Here is a 25,587-nt window from a genome sequence, read left to right as displayed (position 1 = left end):
TTGGTTGTTTCTGATTTTCACGAACTCCAGAGAATGCTATAGTGTGAGTGATTTGGGTTAAGGCCCTCCTGGTCTCACCAAGGTTTTCACTGATACTTCTCTGGCTATGTGGAATAGGAGCTCTGTAGAAAATGGATTCCAATAAGCTCCTCAAATTTGTGTCTATCAGAAACATTCCTGCTGTAGTTATAATATCGTCAGAAACTGACTAGATGAGTGTTCTATTTCTCACATTGTGAACAGGATTACCTTGTAATAACAAATTATATTTTTAACAATTCCTGATTACACTAAAACAATCACAAAACATTTAACTTATTTATTATTTACTATATTGATTACAGTCAGCAGAAATAGGTTTCATAGCTGGCTTACCCTTGCGATGCTTATCATCTGTTGTTCTGAGTCTCTCTGAATAATGATTTGTTTTGCAGCTATAGAAATAACGAATGGGTACTGACAGAAGGAAAACCTGCTCAACAAGTGAAAACAGAAAAAGCAAAATGGTGCATTTTTAGCAAAATTACACTAAGGGAATCTAAGTACCCTTCTTGTAATATAAAACATTATTTTTGTATTGTGTTTTACCATTTACAAAAGACTTTATGCGCATGACTTTATATCCACAAATCTATGAAAAATGTACCATTCCTAGAAGTGCAGCACCTTAATTCTCCATAGGAAGCCACAGCTAACTTTCTAAATATGTGCTCATCATTTTCATTATTCACACAAATCATTTCCATTTTCATAGTCACCTACATTAGCATCTGTGAAAAACATGGCCAACAGCATGATCAGGAGCAAGAGTGTTGATGGTAGAGAAGCAGGACAGAATATTGACATGTTCAAATGAGTATCAAATATTCAAGGACTATTTCTGATGTGTACACATCAGAAATGAGGAAAAGTAGCAATAATTATAGCATACAAAAAGCAGCCATAAATTTAACAGCAACATAATAATAAGTTAGAAAAATGTCAGTAGTACTATATTTATGGTATAAAATATGAAATGCATGCACTTATAAAGATATAACACTGTTATCAAAGTGTATGGAAATAACTTGGCTCCCAGATCAGAGTTAAGTCTCACACTGTATGAAAGCCACAATGTACACAGACAGAAATGATGTGGAAAGAATGAACACAGCAGCAGTGACACTTTGGGGGTCAGACTCCCATCAGAAGGGGCTGCAGTGTGGGACAGGGTAGCTCAGTGGGAGAAGTAGCTACAAGGAATTCATCAATTTTATCTGCACGCCATCTGAACAGAGGAGGTGGTACATTTGTGGCCACTGGTTGCAAAGAAGACACGAGAAAGAAGAGATCGACTGATGTGCTGAACATTAGACAGCTTCTACTCTGATTCAAAACTGATAATGAACACAACTTGCTCAATACTAGTAATAATAATAGTAATAAGTGAGTGACTAATCTAACTCAAAGTCTTTTATTTGGAAATAAAAAATGCAATGAACTTAAAAAGGATATATGTTGGTTTCATTATATACTTTAAAACAGTGCTTCTCAGCCTTTGTCATTTTGGTACATTAAAAATAAATACCATGTGCATGGAGTACCCAGATAAACACCCAATGGTCAGTAGTGTCTTGCCCTGAGGTCCAGATCCCATTCTAGATTCCAGTTGACTGCCAGTGGCAGATGGGATCAACTGGATCCCCTGTGGAGCACACTGTTGGTATGCTGCCCTGCCACTGGAAGAAGCTCTGTATTAAAAGCTGTCAATGAAAAAGTGCAACTCTAATTGTTTCATGGCCACAGTTATATTAAAATAGAAAGGCAAGTATCTTTGTAAAGAAACTACCAAGAAAAGATTCCTCAGACTGACTACAGTCTTTAGAAAAATGGTTTTTCAGTTTGATTATTCATTATAAATTTTAGGTCAATTCTGGTAGAAGTCCTGGAAAGTTTAACCAATCCATGTGTTTATCTGGGTTCTCTGGGCTATTTATATCTATAATTACATCTCTTCAGCTCCTTAAGAAAAAAGAAATCTTCTGGACATCTCATGTTTGGAGAATACATTTTTGGGATAGGATAATTTAATCTTTTGAAAATATGTTGCATTAAATAAATTCAATCATTTTGAAAATCTGTTGCATTAAATAAACTGTGAAATTCCTTTCTCTGGAATATCTATTCTTTCTGTAAATAATTCACAACACTATTTGGGTGCGGACTAAGGAGTAGGAATGCACGTATATTAAGTGGCCATATGAGTGTGACCGTGAATTAAATTAAGCACTGGTACACTATGGCCTCTAGACAAGATGGCTTATCACCAGTCCTTGTGAAGTAGTCTGGAATATTCATAGCCATTCATTTACATATTGTTTAGGGCTTTTTTCATGCTAAAATAGCAATATGTATCGTTGGCAGACTGAAAATATTTATTTTCTCGTCCCTTAGAGAAAACAATATGCAAGTTGCCCTTGTGGTGGACAGTGCACAAAAAAAAAAAAGCTCCAGAAAAACCACGTACCTAGGGAAGAACCCTGTTGTTCTTGAAAACAAGTTATTAACTAAAACAAAACTATATTAACATGTGTATAAACTCAAAATGTAGCAAAAGTAAAACCTTTTGATAGACACAATGACATTTTAAAACTATGTATCTAAATAATATATATTTCTATGTACAGGAATTATATTATTTGTAATATAAACCTAAAATCCAGTTATTATTTTAAATAACATTTTATTAGGTAGATAAGCTGTTGATCATACCTGTGAGAATTCCCAAAGCTCTGCCAAGTATGATACTCTTCCATGAGATCAATGTGATCCAAGGTAGAATTATAGAAATCAGTGTAAGGAATAAGGGGAGGCTGAATCAAATTGTTGGCAGTATCTGTGAAGATAAATTCTCATTTCTCATATAGTGCTCTTTTCCAACATGTCTGTAATTCATTCTAATAATAAACACACTATTTAGTATCTACTGGCTATCTTTAACCCAAACTCCTGTTTTAAATAACTGCAGTTCCAATGAAAAAGGCCATTTTTAACACTGGTCAAATGCAGCTTTACTTAAAACAACAAAAACAACAACAACAACAACAAAAAACCTGTGATGAGGATCATAAAAATATTTAGAGAAGAGTGCAGATGGTCATCCCCTCACCTCTCCTCCCTAATGTTGTCTCTTGTAGGGTGCCTCTGTAATTAGTGGAGTTCATGTTTTCTCAGGAGTTAGTTAGTACTTAGTGGGTCATATGTACTTAAGACCATAATATACTGCAGAAACAAGGATTTTCCCGGCTTTATAAAAAAATTATATACTGTAAAATTCATAAACAAAACAGAAAATGAATTTTCTTCTTCAAAATAATGCTTTAAAAGTTAAAGCTCCCTCTTTAGTGCTCAGAGATCCTTAAGGTCTGACTCTGCTACTTCTCAAGAGACAAGTGAGAGTGTGAGAAGGCCTGAAACCTACTGAGTAAAGCCAGTACTTTGGAGGCTGATGGGATCCACCAGGAACACTTCGTCAGAGGTGGAAACTCTTCAGGTTTTGCTGGAAACAGGCGTAAAGACACAAACTGCAACAATCTCTCTACCAGTTGCTTAAATTTCTTCTGGGATAATCTGGCAAAGATTTTGAAATAATTCCAATCAAAATTTTCATTTCTTATTTTGTCAAAACATTTGTTAGAGATCAAACTATATCCGATACACACAGAATATAGACTATTCATTCTCTCAAACTATATTTAGTAAGTTGACAACATTTCAAAAGATATGAAACTCTACCATGAATACTGCTTCTCATGTAAGAAATAAACACCAAAATTATTGTAGTGTCATGAATATAATTGTAAGGCTTTCAGTGTTTAGTCAGTTTCATTATTCACAGACCCTGTACTTGCAGACTAACCCATATGCTAACGCGTATTCCTTACCCCACAGGTCAGCACTGTGCTTTCATGGCTGTTTGTGGACATAAACAAAGGTGAGAACGCTGAGCCGTTCGGCATACGCGAATGAGCGTCAGCAAGGCAGCGCCTTAACGCTTCTGTCAGTTCTCACACCAGAAGCAAGTGTCCCTTTTACAGTCTAATAACATGCTCTCCTTATTTTCGTGCTTTTTTTTTTTTTTTTTTTTTTAATGATTCTGTTATTTCAAAAAATGGCCCTCCAAGCAGGCATGGCAGTATACCTGTAATCCCTAGGATTGGGAGGCTGAGACAGAAGGATTGTTGAGTTAGAGGTCCATTGGGATACATGGTAAGCTCTAGGCCAGCCTGAGGTACAGAGTGAGAGACTGGGTCGAAAACCAAAAGCAAAACTCCAAGTCCTACACTGTAATAATGAAGTGCTGAGCAGTTCCAATGAACAAGAAGGATGTGGTGTGCTGTATAAAGAAATGTGTGTGTCACAGCCATACTGGCATGGTTTATAGTGCAAATGTCACGATCTCAACTTAACCAGCTTGCACGGAATGAAGTCAAGTATTAGCACTCACAAAGCGGGTGCTTGGTGAGCAGACAGGACTGTCTCAGAGGCTCCTAACAAACCATCCATGAGCAAAGGCTCAGTGACATTGGCTAGTTCATCACTGATGGGGACTTTGTAAAGACAACTAGTGTGAATTATGAGAACTGACAGCAGCTAATTTTTTTTGTTGTTTGTTTTTTTGAGACAGGGTTCCTCTGTGCAGCAACAGCATCTAAATTTTATTTTGGAAATGTTTTGCTCTTGTAGTTTTACCCGTCATGCAGAAAAGTCTGTTAACTATGAATCTGGTTCTGGGGGAAGGAGCTATGTGCTTTTTAATCTGGTGTTTGTAATGAGGCAAAGAGAAAGTGACACATGTATAATAAGATGTGTGAATAAACAGAGAGGAAATAAAAAGATACACAATAAAACAATGGCTGAGCAATGTGCTATATAAAAATTATAAGTGATAGATATTTTCAACAATTTTCACAATAACATGGTTACTTAGATTAAAAATAGATTTTTATGTGTATCTTTTATGTATTACTAGAGTATACATTTTATAACTGGCTTTTGAAGCATTTCAAAGTATAAACATCATTCCTAAAAATCTTTAAAACATTCAAATATGATAAAGGTTTACAGTAGTTTATCATAAAATTAATAATATCACATTTAAAACTGAGAGACTATGAAACTTCTTAGTATTGCAGAACGGTTTACTTTTTAAGCCAGTGAACTAGGAAGTGATGGTCAGCTTCCACTAAGGTAGCTATCTGTCGTAGCAAATGGGCATAGATGACGTATGTAGATGTGATATTAAATTGAGGATTCTGAAAAAGACATTAAAGATAACCGTGTTAAAATTGTGTTGACAAGGAAAACCATAAAGCTTAATGAGTTTGAAGTGGCAAATTCAGGAAGCTACATTTGAGCTCCTGCAGTTCTTACTATTTATTAAGCGAGGCTTCTGCCACAGTACAACGCACAGGCTTTGGCGTTACAGCAGCTCTGGGTCTGAGGGCCGGCCCTACCATACCTTAGCTGTGTGCTATCAGGCCTGGCTGTGAAACTTGAACTCTCAATCTCCTCAGCTATAAGATGGACAGAATATTTACCGAGGAGTTGTTTTGAGTTTAAAAAAGAAAACATATATAAAGCACTTAGGTTCATCTTTCATAAATTCTGGTAATCACTATTCTCCAATTAAATAACAAGAAAATAATATGGGTTTTCTGGATTGAAAAAAGGAAAAACAGGTAAATGCTAGTTGTAAAACTTTGCATTTGGAAATGAATCAGCTGTATATGTCACAAAGAATAAGTCTTAATGTTAAAGGACTGAAAAAATACTCACAACTAAGCAAAACCCATACTTATCTTTCAAAAGGCTGATGCCCTATGACAATGTACATCTCAGAAATGTTTCAAAGTCACTATTATTAAAAATCAGGTGCTGGATGGAGACGTGGCCTGGTGGTTTAGAGCACCTGCTACCCTTCCAGAGAACTTGAGTTTGGTTTTAGAACCCAGAACTGTGTGCAATGCTAGTTTTAGGGCATGTGACTAGCCTTCATGGGCACTCCACACACGTAGTTCACGCGTGCATGCGTGCGCGCGCGCACACACACACACACACACACACACACTAAAAAGTAAAAGTAAATGCTAAAAACTAATCCAATTGTGATAATGATCAAAAAGAGAACACTGTTTTTCACAACTAACTGACAAGCAGCAGTGAAATCAGGGCGCTGAGCATTTATTGCAGCCACAGCTCTGGGAAAGGGGATGAGTGAGCAGAGCTCACAGCTGACTATGATGTCCTCTAAGACAGCCAGCTTCATGGTGTCATTTTGTAGCCTTCCTCTTTCTGCATGTTTCTGTTCTTCTTCTAGTTTTGACTCTTTTTCTCATTTGTTTCCTTTATCTTTCTTGGTCATTCTCCCCCTTTACACTTTTTTGTTTTTTCTTTTGTTTCCCATGTTTCTTTTATTGAACATGATACTGGTAATATCACAATACTGAAATTAAATGCTATATGAAATTAAATTAATTTATATACATGAACAACTTGGTAAATTATAAAGAATGATGCAAATGTGTTAAATAAGATAATATAGTTTTTCAGAAATAATTAAAAATGAAAATTTGCTCTTTATATTTTTGAATCTGTATCTCTCTCATGAGGAAGCAAGTATCATTTTGCTTTATAACAAATAGTAACAACTTTTATGTTTCTATCAGAATTCTAATGAACATTGCTGAAAACTATGGACAAGTTAGAAACGGAGCACAAGGGAAATTCTGTAGCCTGTCCCAGTTAGTTCAAGGAAAGCTTTTGAGTGGAGAGGGACGTATATCCATTCTGTTTGTTCCCAAACATTGTGGAAGGTAGGCAAGAAGTCACTTATAATTTAATCCCTCACATATTTAGCTTCTGAGTGATTGTTACAACGTTAGTCTTTGGGTTACAAGTAACTATTACTCTAAAGAGCATTAATATGATTGCCAAGTAACAGTTATCTGCTATTATTTAATTTGCACATGCAGACTGACATATAAATTCAACAGTTCTAACTTACCTGTAACAGTATAAAATATGCTCTAAGATCATCTTTTGTTCGTGGGCTGAAAAATGAACATGCATGATTGATTACAGATAAGTGTCTAATTTCATAGTATCTAACAAAGACATGATCATTACATGTGTTTGTAAGAACTGAGAAGCCAAAATGAACTTCAATTTACATGCATTATTTTTATTGAGATAGTAGCACGTCTCCAGTATACAGGGAAAACAGTTGGCTGGTTCTGAGTACCACTTAAAGCCCAAGTTCCTCAGGAAAGCTATAGCATTTTAAGGTGAAAGACTAACTTCAAAAATGGTTAAAATTCTAATAAATAATCAGCAATTAAAAAATATATTTTGTGTAACATGGATTATTTTTACTTAATATCAATCTATACATTAAAGAAAGAAAACGTGCTTCTGCTTATAGTCCACTCTGGAAGTGACAGAAATGTCTGTAAATTGCAACAAGCAGGCTGATGGTGGGTCCACACCTCTCTTGCTCCTCCAGACCCAATCCCCCCAGTCTCATTTTGAGCTCTGTAGCAGAGAACCTCCCTTTCCTTTCGGACCCCACCCCCAATGAATCACAATCTCCTCCAACTCCCCTTCCCCCAACTCATCCCAGTATCCCAGCCTCTAACACCAGCAGGCATTCCCTGGGAACACACCAGCTGAGCAGGCCAGGAAAACAGGTCCACAGAAACTTTCCTACTAGGCAGTACAGTCATCACACTCTCTACCTGTAGGCTGTGACCCCTTTTGGGGGTCAAATGATCATTTCACTGGGATTGCATAACATATCCTGCATATAAGATATTTAGTTATGATTCATAACAGTAGCAAAATTACAGTTATAAACTAGCAATGAAAATAATTTTATAGTTGAGGGTCACCACAATGTGAGGAACTGTATTAAAGGGTCACAGCATTAGGAAGGTTGAGAATCACTGACCTAGATGACCTTTAATCATCCCAATCCTAGATGCCTAGATGTCAACATAAAAATACCATCAATAATAACCAGGGCAATATGTCTCAACTAGAGCTCAGCTATCCCACCATATCAGGCCCTGAATTTGCCAACACAGCTGAAACATAAGAAAAAGATCCCAAAACTGTCTATACAAAGATGATAGGGTTCTTTAAAGAGGAAATTAATAAATCCATAAAAGAAATCCAGGAAAACACAAATGAACTGTAAGGAAATGAATCAATTATTTAAAGAAATCTATGAAAACACAAACAGTGGAAGGAAATGAATATAATTCTTAAATATCTGTAAACAGAAATAGAATCAATAAAGAAAACCCAAACTGAGGGAATTCTGGAAGTGAAAAAATTTGGGAATTCAAATAGGAACTACAGAGGCAAGCTTCACCAAAAGAATGTAAGAGATGGAAGAAAGGATCTTAGGTATTTAAGATACAATAGAAAAAAATGAAAACATCAGTCGAAGAAAATGTTAAATCTAAAAAACAAAACAAAACAAAACATAATTCCTGACACAAAACATCCAGGAAGTCTGTGACATTATGAAAAGACAAAACATAAGAATAATAGTAATAAAGGAAGGAGAAGAATTCCAGCTCAAAGGCCCAGAAATTATTTTTTGAACAAAATCATAGATGAAAAATTTCCTAACCTGAAGAAGGAGATGCCTATAAAGGAACAAGAAGCATACAGAACACCAAATAGATTGGACCAGAAAAGAAAGTCCCATCAGCACATAATAATCAAAACATTAAATGCACAGAACAAAGAAAGAACATTAAAAGCAAGGGGGGAAAGACCAAGTAACACACAGGGGCAAACCTACTAGAATTACACCCGATTTCCCAATGGGATCTCTAAAAGCCAGAAGGGCCAGGACAGATGTGCTGCAGACTCTAAGAGACCACGGATGCCAGCCCAGACTACTGTACCCAGTAAAACTTTCAGTCACCATAGATGGGAAAATAAGATATTTCATGACAAAGTAAAATTTAAGCAACATTTACCTACAAATCCAGTTCTACAGAGGGTGCTAGAAGGAAAACTCCAACCTAAGGCAGTTAACCACACCCATGAAAACACGGGGATTAAATAATCCCAGACAACCAAAATCAAAAGAAAGGATGTGTGCGTGCGTGCATGTGTGCGCACGCGCGCGCGCACACATACAACACACCAACAATAATAACAAAAAAACCCAGAAATCAACAATCACTAATCATAGATATCTGTCAATATCAATGGTCCACAATCCCTCAGTAAAAACACAGACTAACAGAATGGATGGAAAAATAGGATCCATCCTTTTGCTGCATCTGAGAAACATACCTCAACATCAAAGGTAGACATTACTTCAGATAGAGTTGAAAAAAGATATTCCAAGAAAATGGACCTAAGGAACAAGTTGATGTAGCCATTCTAATATCTAACAAAACAGACTCCAGACTGTGGTGGTATTGTGTTCCCCAAAATATTGTGCACCCTAATAAACTTATCTGGGGTCAGAGACAGAACAGCCACAATATTAAACAAAGAGGTTAGGCAGTGGTAGCACACACCTTTAATCCTAGCTTCTGCTATGGCTTGCTATTAGCTCTGACCCCCCAGGCAACTTTATTTATTAACATACAAATAAAATCACATTTCAGTATAAATAAAATATCATCAAAAATAATTAGAAGAGACAAAGAAAGACATTACATAGTCATTAAAGGAAAAAGCCAACAAGATGATATTTTAGTTCTTGACATCTATGCCCCAAACACAAGGACACACATTTGTAAAATAAACACCAAAGCTTAAATCACATGTTGACTCACACACTGATAGTAGGAGACTTCAACTCACTACTCTCACCAATAGACAGATCATCTAGACAAAAACTAAACAGAAAAATGCTGGAGTTAACAAATGTTATCAACCAAATGGACACAACATTATAGAACATTTCTCCCCCACACAAAAGAATACACCTTCTTCTCAGTACTTCACAGAACCTTTACCAAAATTGACCACATACTCAACAAATACAAAAAAATTGAAAATAGAGCTGGATTTCAACAACAACAGAAGCAACAGAAAGCTTACAAACTCATGGAAACTGAACAACTCTCTGCTGAATGAAAAAATAGATCAAGACAGAAATCAAGAAGGAAATTAAAGACTTTTTAGAACTGAATGAAAATGCATACATATCATATCAAATGAAACGGAAACAATGAAAGTAGTTCTAACAGGCAAGTTCATAGAACTAAGTGCCTACATAAAACCAAAACTTCAGCGATCTCAAACTAGCAACTTAATAGCACACCTGAAAGCTCTTGATCAAATATAAGAAATCACACCCAAAAGGAGTAGATGGCAAGAAAGAATCAAACTCAGAAACAAAGAGAACAATATAAAGAATCAATGAAATAAAGAATTGCTTCTTTGAGAAAATTAGTAAGATTGACAAACCCTTATTCGAATTAACTAAAATGTGGAGAGAAAAGATTCAAACTAACAAGATCAGAAATGAAATGGGGATATAACATCAGATGCCAAGGAAATCTAGAGAATCATAAGGACATACTTTAAAAACTTGTACTCCATCAAATTGGAAAATTTAAAAGAAATGGACAATTTTCTCAATAGGAACCACTTACCAAGGTTAAATAATGATCAGATAAGCAATTTAAACAGAACTATAAACCCTAGTGAAATAGAAGCAGTCATTAAGTCTTCCAACCAAAAAAAGCTCAGGGCCAGATTGTTTTAGTGCAGAATTTTACCAGACATTCAAAGAAGAGTTAACGCCAATACCCTCAAATTATTTCACAAAACAGAAACAGAAGGAACATTTCTCAGTTCATTCTATGAGGTCAAAGTCACCCTGATACCCAAAACACACAAAGACCCAACAAAGAAAGAAAATTACAGACCAATTTCCCTTATGAACATAGATTCAAAAATACTCAATCCAGGAACACATCAAAAAGACCATTCACCATGATCAAGTAGGCTTCATCCCAGAGATGCAAGAATGGTTCAACATATGAAAATCTGTCAATGAAATCTACCACATAAACAAACTGAAAGACAAAAAACACATGATCATCTTAGATGCTAAGAAAGCCTCTAACAAAGCCCAACACACCTCTCATGATAAAAGTTCTGGAGAGATTAGGGATACAAGGGACATACCTAGACACAATAAAGGCAGTTTACATCAAGCCCATAGCCAACACTGACTTAAGTGGGGAGAAACTCAAATCCACTAAACTCAGCAACAAGACAAGTTTGTCCACTCTCTCTGTACCTACAGTACTTGATATCTTAACTAGAGCAATAAGATAACTGAAGGAGATCAAGGGGATACAAACTGGAAAGGAGAACTCAAAATATCTTTATTTGCAGGTGATATCATAGTATACATAAGTGATCCTAAAAGTTCCACCGGGGAACTCCTACAGCTAATAAACACTTTCAGCAAAGTAGCTGGAGACAAAATTAATGCACAAAAGTCAGCAGCCTTCCTATATGCAAATGACAAACAGTTTGAGAAAGAAATCAGGGAAACAACACTTTTCACAATAGCCTCAAATAATATAAAATATCTTGGGGGTAACTCTACCCAAGTAAGTGAAAGACTCGTATGATAAAAATCTTCAAGTCTTTGAAGAAAGAAATTGAAGAAGACATCAGAAGATGGAAAGATGTCTCATGGTTATAGATTGGTAAGTAAAAAATGGCCATTCTACCAAAAGCAATATACAGATTCAAATCAATACCCATCAAAATTCCAGTACAATTCTTCATGAAAGCACAATTCTCTACTTCATAAGGAAACAAAAGAAACCCAAGGATAGTTTTAACAATCCCAAACAATAAAAGAACTGCAGGAGGTCTCACCATTCCTGATCTCAAGTTATACTACAAAGCTATAGTAATAAAAACCTCATGGAATTAGCATTAAAAAGAGACATGTTAATCAATGGAATCAAATTTGAAGACCTAGACATAAACCTACACACCTATGGACATCTAATATTTGATAAAGAAGCCTGAAATACACACTGGAAAAAAGAGCATCTTCACCAAATAGTGCTGGTCAAACTCTTTGGATGCATGTAGAAGAATGGAAATAGACCCACACTTAGTACCCTCCACAAAACACAACTCCAAATGTATCAAAGACCTCAACATAAAATCAGGTACACTGAACCTAACAGAATTTAAAAAACAAAAACAAAAACAAAAACAGAAAAGAAAGAAAGTGTCAACTCCCCAAGGGAGGTCCTACCCTCTCTGAGGAATGGATAGGGGGGTGAGATTAGGAGAGGTGGAGGAGGAAGGAGAAGAGGAGGGAGGGGGAACTGGGATTGGTATGTAAAATGAAAAAAAAATCTTTTTAAAATAAACAAATATTTAAAAAACAGAAAAAAAATGAATAGAAAGTGGGGAATGACCTTGAACTCCCTGGTACAACAGAAGACTTCCTGAACAAAACACTGATCGCACAGGCATTAAGATCAATGACTAATAAATAGGATCTCATGAAACTGAAAAGTTTCTATATGGCAAAGGACATCGCCATTGAGATAAAGTGGTAGTCTACAGAATGGGAAAAAATTTTTACTAACTCCACTTTCAATAGAGGTCTAATATCCAAAATATATAAAGAGCCAAAGAAAACTGATATATAAAAACCAATGACCCCATTAAAAATGGGGTACAGATCTGAACAGAATTATTGATAGAGGAAACTCAAGTGGCTGAGAAATACTTAAAGAAATGCTCAATATCCTTAGTCATTAGGGAAAAAAAAATGAAAACGCCTTTGAGATTTCATCTTACACCTGTCAGGATGGCTAATATTAATAAAAGAAGTGACAGTTCATGCTGGTAAGGATGTGGAGTAAGGAGGACACTCCTCCATTGCTGGTGGGATTGCAAACCTGTACAGCCACTATGGAAATCAGTGTGACTGATGGGAATTGATCAACCTCAAGACCCAGCTATACCACTCTTGGGCTTATAACCAAAGGATGCTTCATCCTATCACAGGGACACTTGCTCAACCATGGTCAGTGCTGCTCTATTGATAATAGCCAGAACCTGGAAACAACTTAGATGCTCCTCAGCAGAAGAATAGATAAAGAAAATGTGGTATAGTTAGTTACACAATGGAATATTACTCGGCTATTTAAAAAAATGACATCATGAAATTTGCAGGCAAATGGATAGAACTGGAAAAAAAAAATCAGCCTGAGTGAGGTAACCCCAACCCAGAAAAATAAGTATGGCTTGTATTAGCTTATATCTGGATATTATCCATTAAATAAATGACAACCAAGCTACAATCCATAGACTCAGAGAGGCTAGGTATAGAGGAAAGGACTAGGGGGCAGTCAATCTCTCTGGGAGGGGAAAATAGGATTTAGGTGGACTGGATTGAGGGGAGGGAACGAGAACAGGAGGATCAGGTGGGGAGGAGGAGGGGTGATAAGACTGAGAAAGGAAGAAGAGGAGAGACAGCTAGAATTGAAGGGCATTTGAGGGGTAGTATCAGTGGGAACTCCCTGTAATATGAAGGTGATCTCAATGAAGTCTCTAAATAATGAGGGAGATGGAACTGCTACTGGCCATCTCCTGTCACTACAAAAGCTTCCAGTGCCAGGATGGGGGTTCATTTAATTGAACTGTCAGCTGAAAGGGTTCCATAGAAATTCCTAAACAACCCAAACTATTTCCAGGACAATAGGTTGTTCTCCACAAACTGACAGCAAGACCCTATTGCTGAAGAAGATAACACCCACACAACTCATTGAACATTGAGAGACAGAGCGGGTGCCTACAGAGAACTGTCACCTCCATGTTCTAGTGTCTGTGACACTAGAAGGTACTCTGCAGGCCACCAAAAGAGAGACATAAACACCAAGTCAACCACAAAGCCTTTAATCTACACTCTGTCCTGCCTACAAAATCTGCTAGGGCAATGTGACACAAACCTTGTGGGAGTGACCACCTGATGTCGGATTTGACTTGAGGCCCACTCTATGAGATAGAACCCATACCTGACACTGGATAGGCAATCAAGAACCAGAGACCTAGACTAAAACCAAATACTATTGGTCTTTAAAAAAAAAACAAAAAAACAAACAAAACAAAACAAAACAAAAAACAATAAAACGATTCTTAATGATATTCTGTTATACTCATATGTTGGCCTTATTCAGCCATCTTCAGAGAAGCTTCCTTCTGCAGCAGATGGGAATAAATACAAAGACCCAGAGCCAGACACTACACACAGTGGGAGAGACCTTGGAACACAGTTCTAAACAAGATATTTCCATCAAACACCTCCCTTCAGAGTTCAGAGAACCCCATGGAAGAGGAGGCAGAAGGAGTGGAGGAGACAGAGTGGATGGAGGACACCAGAGGAACAAGGCCCTGTAAAACAACTGAGCAAAGCTCAAAAGAATTCAGACTGAAGCAGCAATCACAGGACCCACACGTTTCTGCGCCAAGTCCTCTGCATACATACTACAGCTTTCAGTTTAGTGCTCTCATGATTGAGTCCTGATGTGGAAAGGAGTGGGTCTCTGATTCTTGTGCCTTCTCTTGGGCTCTTTGTTTTTCTATGGGTTTGCTTGGTCCAACCTTATATGATAGGTTTTGCTTTATCTAGAATTATCTATAATAATATAATAATTTTAGTTTGTTATATTTTGTTGTTATCTCCTAGAAGCCTATTCTTTTCTCATGAGAGACAGAAAGGGTGTGGATCTGGATGGGAGAGGAGGTGGGGAGGAACTGAGAGGACTTGGGAAGGGGAAATTGTATTCAGATTATACTGTATGAGAAAAGAATCTATGTTTAATAAAAAGGGGAAATTCACATCTACCTGCTAACTAAAAGAATTTTAGTTTGGGCATCCTGAAAAATAGTATTTTTTTTCCCAGTGTTAATCTTGATTTTAACATTATCAGTTTTGTAGGAAATTTTTAGTCTCAAATCTAACCAATGTTTCTCACATGTTCTAGGTCTACAGTGCACTGTCACAGATGCACAGCAGGAGCCTCTGGACATGAAATCCTATGTAATCCAAGATCCTGAACTGGACCCCAGGTTAAAGGCAGCACTTAGCTGTCAAGGCTTCTGACGAGCGACTGCTGTAGGCTCAGGACTTGGGTTTTATCTGCTGCTTTTGTCTCAAGTCCTTACCATTCCTGGCGGACTCCATCCAACTAGCAGTGTCGTTTATGTTTACATGAATTAGTTGGCACAGGAAACAGAGCATCTATGAGCTTGTCTTCTGTTCTTGAGGATGTTTTTGTTGGCATGCTCAGGAAGTAGCCAAGGCCATTTGGCCTGAGGTGCTCACCTGAGTTTTCTTCTAAGTAAGACAAGTTTTCTTTAAGACTAGTAATTTATTTTCTGAGAAAATTGTATTGGCTACCCAGAAGGTTACTGATTAGTACTCATCCTATATCTGCATAGCACATATGCCTGCACACAGAAATATTTACATACAGTTCTAAAAGATTCATTGATTTTGTTATGCTTATTTACAGATCCTAAGAAATCACAAATCTCTGTAAACTAAACAGCTTTGTTTCAAGTATTCTATGATCCTTTCTGATCCATGTCAATATTAAAGCTCATCTAAGATACTTCCTAAGAGTAAAACATATATATGTTAAGGATACATGAGATATGTATCTATGTCATCTATACAGATTAAATACAAGTTACAATTACCCTTTCCATTCTCGTAACAGGCTGTTAATGATTCCCTTCAATACTGATTTCTGAATATCTTGAGGCTGGAGGCAAAAGAAAATAATAAGATATAATAATGGCTAAGATATTTTGTGATTTTACATTCATTTTATTTACAGATTTATCTGAATAATTACAAGCAGACTTAATGACTGTAGAATAGTACTAAGAGGAGTATCCATTTCACACCTGAGAACTCCAGGGAGCACTAATGATGTAGATTATTATGAGTTTGCTCTCTGGGATACGTAGAGTACAATCTTCAGAAATATATATGGTGATCCTTTAATGACCAGCAACAGTTTTATGTAACTGAAAAACAATTTAATTTTCTTTTCCTAAGGACAAAATCATGAACAGTATCGTGTTTACTAATTTAAAATGGCAGGCATATATTTTGGATATATATACATAGAATCAAATATACGTTTTTTGTGCCAAAGGTTTCATTCAATATGTAATCCAGGCTGGCCCTGAATTAAGTGCTGGGATTACAAGTATGCACAATTATACCTGGCTATTTGTGATGCACTTAATCCTAACAAGTTATGCTTGGTAATTTAGCAAGTGCAACCAAGTTATGTTCTATTAACATTGCATTTCCTTTTGAGATTATAATGTAATTATATCATTCCCTCTTCCCTTTCCTTTCTCCAAATTCTCCTCTACAGCCCTCCTTACTCTCTTTCAAATTCATGGTTTCTTTTTCACTAGTTGTTACATGTGTATATGTATATGAAACACACACACACACACAAACACACACACACACACACACACACACACACACACACACACACACACACACACACACCCCTAAGTATAACCTGCTCAGTCTGTAGAATGTTATGTGTACATATGTTTTCAGGGATGACCTTTGGAATTGAATAGCCAAATAAAAGAAAAAAAAATTACCTAATGCTCCTAACAAAAAAATCGTAAGAAAAGTATAGATCAGTCGTAATCAACCTGTGGGCCATGATCGCTTTGGCAAACCTCTATCTCCAAAAATATTTACATGATTCATAACAGTAGCAAAATTACAGTTATGAAGTAATGATGAAAATAATTTTATGGTTGGGGGTCACCACAACATGAGGAACTGTGGGATCATAGAATTAGGAAAGTTGAAAACGATTGGTATAGACCAATCTCTCTCCTAAGCATAGATGTAAACACTCAATAAAATATTACAAATTGATGGCTTACACAGGGACACTTTGCTCAGCCTGGAAGGAGGGGACTGGACCTGCCTGTACTGAATCCACCAGGTTTAAATGAATCCCCAGGGGAGTCTTGGCCCTGGAGGAGATGGGAATGGAGGGGGAGGGGCTGGGGGGAAGGTGGGGTTTGGGGCGGGAGGGGGGAGGACAGGGGAACCCATGGCTGATATGTAAAATTAAAACACAAATATAATAAATAAAAATAAAGCCAATATGCCTCATGGGCATGGGGCGGGTGGGGGGGATGTACTACTAAAGTTCTATAAGTAAAGTGACTGCACCACGAAAAAGGAATAAGAGGAAATGTAAAAGGAGGTGATGGTTTGTTTCAGATGTTAGGTAATTGGTGAGCAATTATTCAAGAAAGATATTGAATGACTCTAACATTAAATAGGGCTGTGTGTTTTCTTTCTTTACATTTCAGTTATTATTTTTAAATAAACGTGTATGTGTTGAATGAAAAAAATATTACAAATTGAGCCAAAAACATAAAAAAGATTATACATTATGGCCATGTAGGATTTATTCCAACTTTTCAAGGCTGGTTTGACCTTTGAAAATAAAAGTATATGATTAGTTACATTAACAAACTAAAGAAAATTCTTAATTTCTACTCAAGACCTACTGACTTGGAGACAGTGTTAACAGCACTTCCTGTGACTGACTCAGAACTAAACTTTGAGAATCATACAAGTTGATTTGGATGAGTTTAAAAAGTCTTTCTAAATACAGACTAGATACAGAAGTATTTTGTTTCATTCTCAGTTAATTAGGAAAAGAATGACTCAATTTTCTGGAAATTCCAATTCTATTTATCATAAAATTGTATCTGAATTTCTACTGAATTTATGTTACAAAGTGGCTGCACTTGAAATAGAGCAGCTGAAGAGACGGCTCAGTGGTCAAGAACACTTGCTCCTTTTCCAAAAGACCTGAGTTCAATTCCCAGCACCCACACAGGAAGCTCATAACCTTCTCTAATTCCAGCTCTAGGGGATTAGGTGTGTTCTTTGGTCTCTGTGAGTACCTTTAGACACACAGCATACATTTACACAAACATACATATGAATTAAAAATCAAAATAAATCTTTTTTTTTAAAAAAAATAAAAGATTTGTGCAATAAAGGATATAGAATTATCCTACAGGGGTATGTCCATTAACAATACTTACAGTGTTAAGTAAGGCATCAAATACAGCATTCACTAAAGCAGTGTTAACCCCAGAGTCCTCAATTGTATTAAATGAAGAAGTGGCATCTTTCTGCAAATTCAATTAAAGAATTAAATGTTTGGCAAATCATGTATTATTCTCAATAACATCTGAACCATACTTTTTTTTAAATCTCAACTAATCTTATTGTCTGATGAACCCCAAAGAGTAAATGAGTGCATAAGAGGTTTTAATAATGTTTTTAAAACAGAAAGAAATCAGACATTAATAATGGTGAAATAAATAAAATATTTACTAAATCACAAATAATATTTTGATACATATGGTAATTTGAATGTGGTTGGCCTCCATAAGCTTATAGGGAGTGGCACTATTAGGAGGTGTGGTCTTGTTGGAGAAGGCTGGATGACTCATGCCTTTAATCCAGACCTTGAGGCTGGAAGGCACACCTTTAATCTGGACCACACTTTCTGTTGGAATTTTGTCACTGTAGGGGTGGGCTTTGAGGTCCTTTTTTCAAGCTTCACTTAGTGTGACAGTCAGTGACTTCCGTTGCCTGCAAGATGTAGGACACTCAGCTATTTCTCCAACAACATGCCCACCTGCATGCTGCCACGCTCCCCGCCATGATGAACTGAACCTCTGAACTGTAAGCAAGCCCCCTCAATTAAATGTTTTCTTTATAAGAGTCTCCTCACAGCAATAAAAACCTAAGACAATACATATAATTAAAAACCACACTCTGTTTAAGTCAATACTAACTATAAAATGAAGAAATTTTTTATTTAAGATTATAAGCAAATGGAAAGTATCTTTTATATATTATTTAGTACCTTAAATGCAGCATTTAATTCTGGAAAGGAATCAAACGCTGTTATATAAAATGCATGTACTGCTTTCCAATTTCCTGTTGACTCAGCTTTTTCTAAATCTTCCCTAAAAAACAAAGCAAAACAAACAAAACCATATATTAACCATAAATGGAGAGAAACATCATTCAGAAAAAACAGCATTTCTTTTTTTAAAAAATGAGTGTCATTATATAATTTTAAGTAATGAAAACAACACAAATTTGTTATAGTTGATATAAAAATAGTATATAAGTCTATAGTTAATTATATTAAAATATTAATTTAGCTTTACCTTTTTTCATTTATCTATTTTTTTCAAAAGTTTTTTTTCCCCAAGAAAGTCTTGTTCTGTAGTCCACGTTGGACTCAAATTTGGGGTGTTCCTGCCTCAGGCTTCTGAATGCTAGAATCACTGACATGTACTATCATGCCCAGCTAATACAGCTCACCCTTGACATGCTCCTTTCTCACTTCTTGAGTCTCTACCTTCCCCGTTCCCGCTTTAGTGTTTCAAATTATGCATTTTGACTTTCTGACAACTTTTATAGTATGCTACATAGTAGATGAATTTGTGTGTGTGTGTGTGTGTGTGTGTGTGTGTGTGTGTGTTGAATGTTAGAATTCACTTTTATTGACACACCCTTTTAGGCCAATCCTAACTCAAGATTCTACTATTCACACATTTATTTATAACTTCAACTTGAGATAAGTTGTCAGGATGTCTTCTGTGTCTTCACTTTGTCTGACATCTCAGAATCATCTATAAGTTCAGCTAATTTTTCAGGTAAAGATGTTAAGCCAGGTACAGCACTGAGATGCAGATCACTATCAGTGTACACAAAAGAGTGAGTTGGAACTTACTCAAAGTCTTTCACACTTTTGGGCTGGCTAGGAAGAGTAGGTTCTGGAAGGGCTGGGACCTTCAATTCAGATGGTAATGCATCCATAGACATACGCTGTTTTTGTCTAACATCAAGACAAATTGGTGGTAGGTCTCTCACTGTGAAGTGTAAGAGAATGTAATGAAATGAATCAATACTCTTCCAAATTAGCAAATATTAGGGTAACCCAACACGAACAGAAAACAGAGTATTTTATAAGGTATTCACTTTGGGATCATGTAACAAAAACCCCATGCCAGTGAATGGCACTCCCCGGCATTTCACTTCTAACAGCTATTAGGCTGTGCCTTCCATAAATTCAGAGCCTTTAACAGCTATACCTAGCTATATCTGGCTATACCTTACATAAATACAGTTACTACCTATCTCCATTTCTCCCCAAAGCCATTTTATCAATGAAATGTATAGCTCTTTCTCTCTCTCCTTCCTTTTTAAAGGTGTCTTTCAAGGAGTGTTTCAGTGCAACTTAATATTATTAATGCTTACTAACTTTTTAGAAACATGCAAATCACTTATACATATCCTCTATCATTTGTAAGTCTTGGCATTTTCTTATCAGTGTACATCATAAGTAAGAGCTTATTCCCCTGTCCCCTTATTTGAGTTTTGTTCTGACTTATATTTGTTCTTTCAAGTGCTCTATCATTTTCTTCAAGTAGTTACATACAGGTAAGATCTTACTTATTGTAGACATGCATTTCTCATGTGTTTTCACTGTCTTCAAGGCTGTTCCTTAGTTCCTTGTTATAATAAAGATTTGTAATTGAAACTTAAAAATTTGACTATGATCCTTTTTGTTGCTAATTTTTACTTGAATTCTTTTTTTTTTTTAACTCTCAGAACCTTGTATACCTGTCATCTCTGTTTCCGTGTAGAGTCTAAACAAATGCAAGTCTGTTTTCTGAGATCTGTTATCCGCGCCCCTCTTCTACTTGTACTCACGTGGTACTTTTCTTAGTCACTATGCTGCTCATTTCTGTTATGAGCTCAGTTTGCATGCCCTGGGCTGGGAAGGGCCATCAGTTATCAAAGACATTTCTCAGGGAGCACATTGCTTCCCATAGACCTACTAATGAGACTGACAGTCACCTGCTCCTGACAAAATCCTTCCAGTGTGTCAGCCTTTGTTTAGAACCTGCCTCTGGAGCTTAGCAGTGGATTCCTACTGTTTTGAAACTATTATTCTGAATCTTTTATTCCCAGGTCCACCAGACAGCTTTGCTTCGTTCTCCTGACTCCTTCTGCCCAGCAGCTAATACCAGGGAGAATTTATTTTGGTTCTTTGTTCTGCTTATCTTTAGGGGTTTAAGTAGTCATTTTGTGTTAATTTTATTGTAACTTATGTTCATGTTCTAAACACTGATACACAGTTAACCTATGTTTTATGTAGGGATTTGGAGAGACTGAAAAGCTGTACTATTTATGCTGCTATAATCATAGAATCTGGCACTTAACTTTTAATTTTTATTTTACTGGTGATCAGATGGCCAAACACCCTAACTGTCGTGCTAGAACTCTCATGCAATAACTGATGGAAGCGGATGCAGAGATCCACGGCCAGGTCCCAGGTGGAGCTCCAGAAGTCCAATTGGCGAGAAAGAGGAGGGACTGTAAGAGCGTGAATTGTTGAGACCAAGATTGGAAAAGCACAGGGACAAATAGCCAAACTAATGGAAACACATGAACTATGAACCAAAAGCTGAGGAGCCCCCAACTGGATCAGGCCCTTTGGAAAAGTGAGACAATTGAATAGCTTGAACTGTTTGGGAGGCACCCAGGCAGTGGGACCCGGACCTGTGCTTAGTGCATGAGCTGGCTGTTTGGAACCTGGGGCTTATGTGGGGACACTTTGCTCAGCCTGGAAGAAGGGGTCTGGACTTGCCTGTACTGAATCCACCAGGTTGAGCTGAAACCCCAGGGGAGTCTTTGCCCTGGAGGAGATGGGAATGGGGGGTGGGCTGGGGGGAAGATGGGAGTTGGGGGGGGCAGAAGGGGGAAGACAGGGGAACCCATGGCTGATATATAAAATTAAAACACAAATATAATAATAATAAAAAAGAAAACAGAAAATTCTCCCATAACTGCATTAGCTGATTGTATCTACTTTTCCTTTTAGTATTTTATATCTTTTTGATTAACAAAATTGGAATCTAAGTCTCTTCTAATGTGTTTTTCTTCCCTGAAGTATATTTACCACTAAGAACAATGTTCAGTAAGTAGTAAATGGCCATCAGGTGCTGATGTCATCAGTGGGTTAGTCTACTGATGAGAAAGGAGTTGAATGGACTGTTAGGAGGTGGGGCCTAACTAGAGCAAGAAGGTTAATAACTCTTTTAGGCAGTGTTCTTTGCTGTTAAGAGACACCTGACCAGGGCGTGTCTTATAAAGGAAAGCATTTAATTAGGGCTTGCAAACAGTTTCAGAAGTTCAGTCCACTATAATGGGGGAGCATGGTGGCATGCAGATAGCCATGGTGCTGGAGAAGCGCCAGGAGCGCCACATTTAGATTTACAGGCGTCAGGAAGAGAGAGCCACCGGCCTGGCTTTTGGGCTTTTGAAACCTCAAAGCCCACCCCCAGTGACACACTTGCTCCAACAAGGCCACACCTCCTAGCCCTATTAAATAGTGCCATTGCCTGGTGACCAAGCATTCAAATCCATGAGCCCATGGAGGTCATTTTCACTCAGACCACCACATTTACTTATTAGAAGTGTGTGCCTTCAAAGGGGTTTTCTTATCCTCAGGCTCATTCTCTGTCTCTCTCACTTTCCAGCTGCCTTGAGATGAGCAACTGTTCATCTCCATCTCTGTCCCATGCATAATGGGCTAAGTGACAATGGACTGAAACAGTGACTCCAAAGAAATCTTTCCTCCCTTTAAATGGATTTTCTCAGGTTATTTTGTCCTAGTTACAAAAGCTAACTAAGACAGTCTATTTTCAAATAAACTTTCATATTAGAAGATAGTAGGGTTTTCAATTTTTCATACTCTAGAGAGTATGGCTTTCAAGCTTTACTAAGCAAGCTTGGAAGACTGATGGCTGAGCCCCCTGTGGAGTGTGCAATGAAGCAGGTTGGGGTAGACTTGAGACTTTGATTCCTAACAGGCTCAGGGGATGCTGATGCTACCTGTCTAGGAGTTACACTGTGATGTACTACTCAGTGATGTGAGTGGGAAGACAGTGATTCGACACCACAGTAGATGATTGCATTTCTTTGTCTCTATGATTATTTTATGTCTCTTACCAAGTATATAAACATTAAAGATCTAGTGATTTTTAATGTAGAAAAAGATATGATAAAGGCTTGATTTATTAGCAAGAAAAATTAAATATTTCCATAAATTACTTAAGTTTAGAAATTTTTATTAATAGGAAAAGGCATTTTAGCAGAAAAGAAATAAAGCCTAGTCTTGTTACAATGATTTTTTTCGGGTGCTTCTAGTTTTCTCTCACTCTTAACTAGGCTTACTCTTCCCTATCCCTTCCCACACACTTTTCCCAACCTGGCTATAAACACCCACTATTAAACACCAACAGACTCATTCAACTGTAAATTAACTTATTTACAAACTAAGCCTATATGCATGTACATTTTTATACCCACTCACTTTTATTAATACCATGCTGAGGTAGAGGAGCAGTGAAATCAAGTTAGCAAGAGAACTTGATTTTGGCAGAGTTGGAGAATGGGAGGTGGGGATCTTACATAAGAGAACTGGTAATGCTAAGGCCAGTGAGGCAATGAGAGGCCAATCAGGGGTTCTATTTTTAGTTCTAAAAGGTAACTTGCCTGAAAAAAACCTGCAGAATGTTAACGCACATGTTAATGAAATCTAATTCTGAAAGGAGCTGAATCCTTTGCTCATATCAGTGAATGAAAGCCAAATTACAGGATGTGACATTCAGCTATTAAGGGAAGAAAAGCAACAACTCACAGCTGCTCTTGTGTCCCCAAATATCAAGGCATTGTTTCTAGAGATAGGCTTTCTGCCTTTTCTCACAGATGGTTTATTAAAATCTAATTCAAAAGAAAAAACCAATAACTGGTGATTAATTAAACCTCATATCAATATCATAAATAAACAGGAAAATCTTCATCCTGACATATGCAACTGCAATATCGGAGGATATTGTAATACAGTAAAATAACAAAATTACATTTGTGAAACCTGTCATTTAGGTTTCATTCAGCCAAAACTCGGGAACACTCTGTGCTAAATTGATAAGCAGTAATCATTTTCCTTCCTTTTAATAAACTGCTGCCAATTTTAGTTGGTTGCTTAGAAACATTAAGTAAAACACTTGAAGCCAATGTAAGGAGAACATGACTGTGGTGAGGGCTAGTAGTATATTAAAATATGTGTGGACTATAATACAGTTATGTAGAAGAGTGTGAGATAATCAGCAATATTTTGCCATCTCACGGTGTCTATTGGTTGACTCTGGTTGATAATGGTGTATATAGCTTTCCACATCTGCAGCAATCAAAATGAAAACTGACATTTTGGTTGGCCCTATAAAGACTGTTCCTGCATAACCATCACATATGACAAAAGTAGCTCAGAGATAAACAAGAGTGTCTATGTAGATTGTGTGCTCAAGAGAAGGGACCTGGGTCTGTGTGCTGCCGATGAAGTGATGGCATACAAAGAGTTGCTGCTTTTAATACACAACAGCAAAATAGTATACCCTAAGTTTCAAAAGTAACTGAAAAGGACAAGCCTTGGAAATAAGGGGCTGGCTCTGTTGCTTCCCGAGTTACTCTGTTAACCTTAGAGAGTCCCTGAAACTCTTGGGACGCCAGCTCTGATAGAAAATGAATGAAACGGTCAGTCATTCCCAAGGTTGGGGACAACCTGAAAGGCCGACTTGGGCGTGTAACTGAATGGATTGCTTGACTGGGAGGAGCTCACCCTTTCTTTGCTTAAGATGTCAGCCCTTCAGGATTCTTTATATTGTAACTCTTTGTTTACTGCTCTAGCTGGAGGCATGAACCTGGGAGAGTAGAACCTAAAAATGCAGCAGACTAAAGTCTCAAGCAAAAGCCAGCTTTCTTCAGAGCCTCAGATCATTCATACTCTGAGGGCTGAGAAGAGTCACCGAGTAAAGTGCACAATCACAAGGACAAGCTGCAGGTGGTAAAAACATGTTTTTCCACAGATCATGGAATATGAATGAGAACAACATATGAGGCATATGAATGACAACAGCTGAAGTAAACTCACTCCTATGTGCTACACAAGACAAATACCAAGATCAATTCTGAGTTTTGAAGAAACTGAGGTTACAAGACTCATGTCTTGTTTTCTTGGAGTTTCCTCACAAGCACTCACAATCCTCACATGACTCCATGCTTGGACTGTGTTCATACAACTATTCAAAAACAAAACGGACAGGACGTACAAAACAAATATTTAAAAAGTCTCTTACCAATATGATTAATATCACGATCTCAAAGGAAAGGAAAATGTACACACCACCTAAAAACCTCATTTCAGGGATAAGGTTCTGCTCTACAGCATGCTTTAAGGACAGTTTGGGAAGAATCAAAAGCCCTGCCTTCTTTTCTCAGGTCTACATATTATATCCACAGATGTGGCAGTTTAAAATATGCCCACAGATTCTTTGATATTCCTTCAATCAAAAGAT

The 25,587-nt window shown here is 37.1% G+C and overlaps 1 protein-coding gene across 4 annotated transcripts in view; it reads right to left on the bottom strand.

Annotated features, from left to right (window-relative positions):
- Hectd2 (HECT domain E3 ubiquitin protein ligase 2) overlaps positions 1-25,587 on the bottom strand; it is an 82,354-nt gene that overhangs the window by 18,707 nt on the left and 38,060 nt on the right. For 2 of the 4 annotated variants that reach the window (XM_036167489.1, XM_036167499.1), the window contains exons 3-11: positions 19,896-20,034; positions 19,017-19,119; positions 18,184-18,273; positions 15,769-15,833; positions 7,046-7,091; positions 5,185-5,294; positions 3,461-3,609; positions 2,752-2,875; positions 376-472 (exon numbers count right to left, since the gene is read on the bottom strand). In XM_036167489.1, coding sequence (XP_036023382.1) covers positions 376-472; positions 2,752-2,875; positions 3,461-3,609; positions 5,185-5,294; positions 7,046-7,091; positions 15,769-15,833; positions 18,184-18,273; positions 19,017-19,119; positions 19,896-20,034 — 923 coding nt within the window. Of the gene's footprint in view, positions 1-375; positions 473-2,751; positions 2,876-3,460; positions 3,610-5,184; positions 5,295-7,045; positions 7,092-15,768; positions 15,834-18,183; positions 18,274-19,016; positions 19,120-19,895; positions 20,035-25,587 lie in introns of those variants that run through there. The other 2 variants (XM_036167508.1, XM_036167519.1) reach the window with 2 other exon arrangements.

The sequence above is a fragment of the Onychomys torridus genome, chromosome 1, assembly GCF_903995425.1.
Source record: "Onychomys torridus chromosome 1, mOncTor1.1, whole genome shotgun sequence".
In the NCBI taxonomy this organism is placed as follows: Eukaryota; Metazoa; Chordata; class Mammalia; order Rodentia; family Cricetidae; genus Onychomys; species Onychomys torridus.
This window is presented reverse-complemented; position numbering and strand designations above follow the sequence as displayed.